Source organism: Hipposideros armiger, unplaced genomic scaffold (genome assembly GCF_001890085.2).
Source record: "Hipposideros armiger isolate ML-2016 unplaced genomic scaffold, ASM189008v1 scaffold_2095, whole genome shotgun sequence".
NCBI lineage: Eukaryota > Metazoa > Chordata > Mammalia > Chiroptera > Hipposideridae > Hipposideros > Hipposideros armiger.
This window is the reverse complement of record NW_017733443.1, coordinates 38,714-45,718: the sequence shown is the minus strand read 5'-3', so window position 1 is coordinate 45,718 and position 7,005 is coordinate 38,714. Positions and strand designations below refer to the sequence as shown.

Sequence of the window (7,005 nt, the reverse complement as noted above, 5' to 3'; positions counted from 1 at the left end):
TGATTCTCCAGTTATGCTCCTGAGCCCAGTGGCATCAGCATCACCTGGGAACTTAGAAATGCAAATCACTGGGACCCCACTATATACATACTGAGGCCAAGATCTGAAAGTGGGCCTGGCAATCTGAATTAACAAACCCTTCAGGTGATTCTGATCTATGTTACAGTTTGAGAACCACTGATTTATGGGATGACCTGAGAGGGCTCTTGCAATTGTTTAGCTAAAGGTTATGAAGATGTGACCATTAATCTGGTGGCAGTGGGAGGAGACAAAGTTATGGAGGGAGAATTTATAGAATTATTGCTAACTAATTAGACTTGAGATATAATGGAGAAGATAGTAGTTAAAGCTATTTGAGTCCATACACAGGTATCTGGTTGAAGGATGGTGCCATGAACAAAGATACATGTCAGAGAGGGTGGTTTGTGAGAGGGTGGGTGAGATGATAGCCTTGCTCTTGGTGATGCTGACCGATATGGTGAAAAAACATAAAGTAGCCTTGGCCAGCAGATGGTTAATGTACAGGTCTGGCCTTCTGAACAGACATTTCAGCTGAAGAAATAGCTAAAGAAATCACCTGTTTGTATTGAATCTGAAGTTGAACCTATAGGAGTGGGGAATACATCTGCTAAACTCCCCCCGTTTTAAAAAATCTGATAGTTTACAATTACAGAGTTTAAGTTTTTGTCCACTGCCTCCTTAATTAAAAATAGTGGGGTGAGTTAGGTTTGATCATTGCCAAGTTACCGATGAGAAAACAGATTTACCGAGGGTCGCACAGCTTGAGTGGTATAGCCGGAACAGGTGTTCAGGCCTTTCTGACTCTGCTTTTGCTATAATACCACATGGCTTCATGACAGATATCTCTACTTGACTTTTGAGGTGTGTTCTGTCTATGCAGGCCTGCACTTACAGTCTGAAGCAGCCACGGGTGTGCCAGGAGGCACTGATGTGTGCAGAGTTAAGGAGAAATGGGCAGGGCAGGAAATTTTAATCAAAAGCAGCTAAAATTGAAAATGAAATCTTTTGGCTACCTGGGTAAGATGGCTGTTCTTTAGAGCACATTCAGTAATTTAATCAATATTGGACTGCAGACTATATGTGGGTACCATGATGGACTCATGGGAAGAGAATTATTCTGGCTCTCTTGATCTCCTGTACAGCATAGATGCAGAGCTCTTATGCAGTGATATATTCAAGCTGAAAGCCCTGAACATAGTGACATTTACAAAGTGGAGCACTCTAAATTATCTTTGTCATTTGAGAGACTGCAAAAACTCTAACCTTTCTAAACCATGATATTAATTATAGTCATTGCTCTTTATTTTCAGTAAACATGTTTCATGAAGTAATTATCCACTCTTGGAACACTTGCCCTCTGATATTTGCGATATTGTCTGAGTTTGCAAACTAATTTTAATGTTATCATGAACCTAACAGTGTGAAGAAAAATGTCCAATGCATTGAATTCTCTGATGTATTTCTCTCTGTAAACATAGACAAGAGTTGATTAGGTGGAATTTAGGTCAGTTACCGCTTTCAAAATGTGCACAAAAACTCTTATGAGGGAGCTTAACCTTTTCTTATGTATTCTTTCAAAATTACTGTTATTCTAGTCTGGATTTCCTCATCAGCTTGAATAATTATAAAAATCCCTAACAACTTGTTTCCCTTTTCTTCAGTGTGCATCACACATTAAAGATAGGAGCATAACTCTATTGACTCTGTTCCCTCTGGGGGGAAAAAATAGGAGCATAACAAAGTACTGTGAAAAGACTCCTAACTCACTAAAGGTTGGGTTGGTCCTGAAATGTGTGCCCATCATTGTTAAATGATCTTTGTTAAGCGTCCCAGAAGAAAAACAACAAAATTCTAAATTAGCTTGATGATTTGGGATGCATGACTAACTTAACCTAGTTTAAGGTAAGACACTTGGATGTGTTACAAATCTTTTTATGCTAACATTTTTCCTGGATTTGGTTAATAAGTGAGTTCATGATATTTACTGCATTTCTTTTTAAAAATATTTGTTTCAGCTATGAATTTGTGAAATACCTTAGAGAGCATATATGTGACACATTGGGGTCTATGATTGAAGAAGAAATGGAAAAATGGACATCTGATCAGAACCAGCGTGAGGAATCTGGCTATGACACAGTTGTACAGCATGTTACTAAAAGAACTCAGGAATCTAAAGAGTGAGTATGCCCACAATAATATTTTAAAGTAATTTGTCTTTCAACAGGCCTCCTTGAAAGCACCTGTAACCCATGCCCCGCCTCACCTCCCCCCAGTCTGTCTCCCTCATAGCAGCCATAATGATTAATTCAAACAATTAGTCGGNATTTCTGAATGGCAGCAAGTGGCTGGAGCCATAGAGAAGCTGTTCCTTTTAGCTGACCCATGTCCTTTTAGTTCACCACACCCTCTATTCTTTCTTATTACGGCTTGCTTTACTTTACCTGTCTACCCTTCATAACATCTGAGTTTGCAATCCCTCGAATTAGTATAGGATCTTTTGAAGGTCTCTTTGAGGCATCCAGTGGTTTTACTTTTATACAGAATAAGTAGAATATTGCTACACTTCCCGAATAATTTCCTAAAATGATTCAATGAGTTGATTAGAAATCTGTAGTCATCAACAATCTTTTAGGTTAGATATACAAGACTTCATAAAAGCAAATGGATGACACTTGTAATACTATCAGGATTACAATGAAGGCAACACAGTACTTAATTTTATAGTAATATTTCTCCTAGCCCATAACAACAGTAATTTTCTATCTTGAGACACCATTATAGAACAACAATATAACTTCTAGGATTTTTATTGGGTATTGCCATGACTTCAGATGGTGAGAGAACCAACACAAAATGAATTGTCAGATGAGTATTTGAAGACTTGGGTTACTCTTACTCAAAAAGAAGGCCCACTTGAAGAAATGACTCTGTTCACTGATTTGGGATTGAAGGCTCACAGGTTTCCCATGATCAGTGAGTCAGTAGAGCATTCTAAGTCCTAGTAGCACTTGCATAATAGAGGGCCTTACTCTCCCTGGAGATCTTTTTTCTTAAACAATTCATTCAAAAACAGCAGTAACCTCTTAGGCAAAATTCAGTCTTGGAGTACTTAGGTTCATTTAACTTGAAAGGTGAACTAAAACCTTGACGTACATAGAAGGGGGTCTTCTGAGAGAGATGACTGTGGTGTAAAAATGTCATTAGAAAAAAGTGTGGTTATTCAAGTTCCCAAAGAGTAGATTTAAGAATTTTCCAGCCTATTTGCTATTTACAGCTGATGTTAAATTGTGGGCGTGTTTTTTCCTTTTTTTTTTTCTGGTGTGTCTTTTATAATGGTAGTCTCTTAACTTGCTTGGATACATTTTCTTAATGGGCTTGTGTCATATTTCCTCACTGCCTTAGTTATGAACATGTCATTTTTGTAGTTCACAGCTTGGGCTTTAAACAAAGCAAACCCAAAAGTTAATTTTTTAAGTAAAATATCAATTTTTCCTACTTACCTGATTTGTGGCACAGAGATGGGGCTGATGAAGCTAAGAAAGAAGGATAATTTTGTCTTTCCGTAGTGGGTGTTGATGGTGGGATGTAGAATTCATCTTCAGAGAGGCTGTCCCTTCAGTTTCAGAAAAATAACTCAGGCTTGCTTACCTTCCATTTCCCACTGAGTATCCCAGATGTGGAGGAAAACTGGTGTGTCCGACTGCTTAGGCTTGGGTAGCATTGTGAAGAGAATAAAGATTGTTTTTAAATACCTTTCATCTCTCTGCTGCATTTTCTTCCACATTTACTTTTCCCTTTCCAACATCTCTCTTCAGCATTTTCTTCCACATTTACTTTTCTTTTCCCTTTCCAATAGGAAGAGGCTGGATGTGAGGTCACACTGATTGGCTGAAAGGATTCTCTTCCTGGATCCTTTTTCATTTTGAAAGAATTTGAAAGAAAGCACTGATAGTTTTATGGTATTTAAATTTCAGATATTCTGATTCTTTATTCAGAAGGTTCCTGGTTGTGGTGTGATCCTTGTGGAGAACACACATCTTTTTGGGCTCTTCAGATCTCGTCACTCGCATCTGCCAATTCTATCTCAATGCCAGCTGTGTGTGTGTGGAGGCAGTATAGGGACTGTCAAATGTTAAAAAATTGAGAACATCTTTACAGGATTCGCTCGAAAACCTTAATCTTTGTTTCTCCTCATCTTCTTGGTTTTCACCATTTTGTATAGACTATGCAAAGATTTGGTTTATAATTAGAAATGTACAATCTAAAAAGTAAATTAACAGAGTGGATGGGAAGTTTGCTTATATAATGGTAGATCTTCAAGTAATATAAAACGATGATGAATCACTGGAAGAAGCAAAAACTGCTTAGATGATTAGAGGCTTAAAAGTTACTAGCTTTACTAAATATTAAACATTTAAATTCAATGAATAACAAAATTAATAAGTAAATTATACTTTTCAATGTAATATGTTAATTATAATNAGGTGCTCACATATTTTCATTTGTCTTCCTTTTCACTGACTTAACTCTCTGAACAGTAAATGTTCTTAGGTCACTTAAGTATATACTGCTTTCCAAGGTGTTTCATACTTCAGAATATCTGTCCTCCCATCTCCACTATCAGAACATTGCTTCCTTAAATCCACTTGTTGTATTAGCAAGAAAAATAATCGTATTAAACAGACTTACAGGGAAAACTCGTGTCTCTAGGCTATTGGCGTTTTTGTAAGAAAATAGTTGTTAAGATAATAAGAGTCCATAAGTAATAGAATTTTGGGTAGTATAATAAAATGTGGGGAGAATGCAGTCATTTGGGGAGAAACCATAGTGTAGGCAGTCTAGCATTATCTGGGGATTTGCCCCACAGGGCAGCACCCTAAACGATTGATATATCTGCTTTCCATACCCTCTTCTATTTTTCTGCCTTAAACTGTACATATTCGCTAAAGGATCCAAGCTTTCCCCCTTTTGTCTGACAGTGGCAGCAAGGATTTGAGGCCTGTGGGAGGGGAGAGAGGTAGAGGAGAGACATTGCTTTTGTTATGTGTGTATTTGTTGTGTAAATTTTATACTTGGACTGTCCCCCTGTAAAACAGCCCTGGGTTTAATCTGGCTACACTAGAATCAGTTGGAGGCCCTTACTGATGATGGGCCTTGCCATAAATGAATTGCCTGGGGGCTTGGCAGAAGAGGCTTGGTAGAGGCTGGGCCTTGGTGTTTTTGGAAAGCTCTCTAGGTGGTTCTAAAATATAGCTAGGTGGATTTACTTCGTTTCAGTGAGAACTGTGTTATAGTGGTCTCTCCTTATTCAAGGGGGATACATTCATTCCACAACCCCCACTGAGTTCTGGAACCTAGGATACTACCAAGCCCTATATGTACTATGTTTTTTCCTATACATACATACATAACCTTTTCACTTAAAGGAAGCACTTTACAGCTTCCCTTTGGCATATCCGAATTGCCAGCATCACTACTCTTGTGCTTTGGGGCCATTATGAGGTAAAGTAAGGTTTACTTGAACTCCAAGCACTGCGAATTGAAGCTGTTACCAAGTGATTAATGGGCTTTGTCTTAGAGTGGACATGCTGGACAAAGGGATGAGTCACGTCTGGGGAGAAATGGAGCAGGAAGGCGAGGGATTTCATCGTGGTACTCAACGCATGATTTAAAGNGATAACCTTTTGCCATCTTTCAGTGAGCTTCATAATTCCTTGATCATAGAAGGACCTGTCTTTATTTGTGAACAAGTGAACAAGTTGTTCATTTACAGCCTCATCTGAAATGAACGTCATACCATGGAAGGAGTTTTGAAGAGAGCCAAACAAGTGGAAGTCTGACGGTACAAGGTCCAGCGAGTATGGTGGGTGTGGCAACACATCCCATCCAAGCTCCAATAATTTTTGACAGGTGATCAGACTTGTGTGTGGTCTCATGTTGTTGTGATGGAACACAACTCCTTTACAATTAACAAGCTCTGGACGTTTCTGGATGATGGATTTGTTCAAACTGTCCAGTTGCCGACAGTACACATTCAAATTGATTGTTTGGTTCCTTGGTAGGAGCTCGAAAAACACAACACTTCTAAGATCCCACCACACTGAGAGTATAACCTTCCTCTGATGAATGTCTGCTTTTGATGTTGTTTGAGATGAATCATCACATCGGGACCAAGACTGTTTGTGCACCACATTGTAGTAACAAACCACTTCTCATCACCAGTTATCAGTAGCTTCAAAAAAGGATTGTTTTCCTCATGTTTAAAGAGCATATTGCAGATATTTATACACACCATCAAATGAACTTCTTTGAGTTCATGCAGAACCCAAATATCGAGCTTGCTTGCATATCCCAGCTTCTTCAGGTGGTCATGAACGCTTGAATGATGGATGTTCAATGTTTCTGCAATCTCTTGTGTTGTGTAACGTGGGCTTGACTCGATCAATGCCTTTATTTTGTCATCATCAACCTCGGTGGGCCTCCTTGACCGAGGAGTATCGTTGAGATCAAAATCACTAGCACGGAATTTTGTGAACCATCATTGGCACTGACCTTCTTTTAGTGCATTGTCACCGTAAAGTTGATGAAACTTTTCAGAAGCTTGACCTGCGTTCTTCCCTCTATGGAAGTAAAACAGGAAAATATTGCAAAATGCACAGTTTGGTCTTCCATCTTCAACTTGTAAAATCTCTAAAACTCAACCAAATTGCTCATTTTTTTTTAAATGAAGCTAGAACTGTTAGCTGTCCAATGATATAGCAATAACATAGATGCGAATGACCCTAGTATTTCCAACAATGAACTAGTGCCATCTGTTGCAAACATGCGTCATGACTTTTCCTAAGACCCAATAACTAGCACTTATCGATTGTGAAATTTATGCCAGGCCCTGTGTGTTAGGTGCAGGGCATATATTATCTAGAATCTTTATAATGATTTCCAGCATACTGTGTGCAATCACAAGATACGACCAATGTTTAAATT

At 38.6% G+C, this 7,005-nt stretch overlaps 1 protein-coding gene across 1 annotated transcript in view; it reads left to right on the top strand.

Moving 5' to 3' along the window:
* LOC109378526 (protein broad-minded-like) overlaps positions 1–7,005 on the top strand; it is a 37,794-nt gene that overhangs the window by 8,201 nt on the left and 22,588 nt on the right. The window contains exon 3 of the mRNA XM_019634878.1: positions 2,037–2,198. Within this exon, the coding sequence (XP_019490423.1) occupies positions 2,037–2,198 (162 nt within the window). The remainder of the gene's footprint in view (positions 1–2,036; positions 2,199–7,005) is intronic.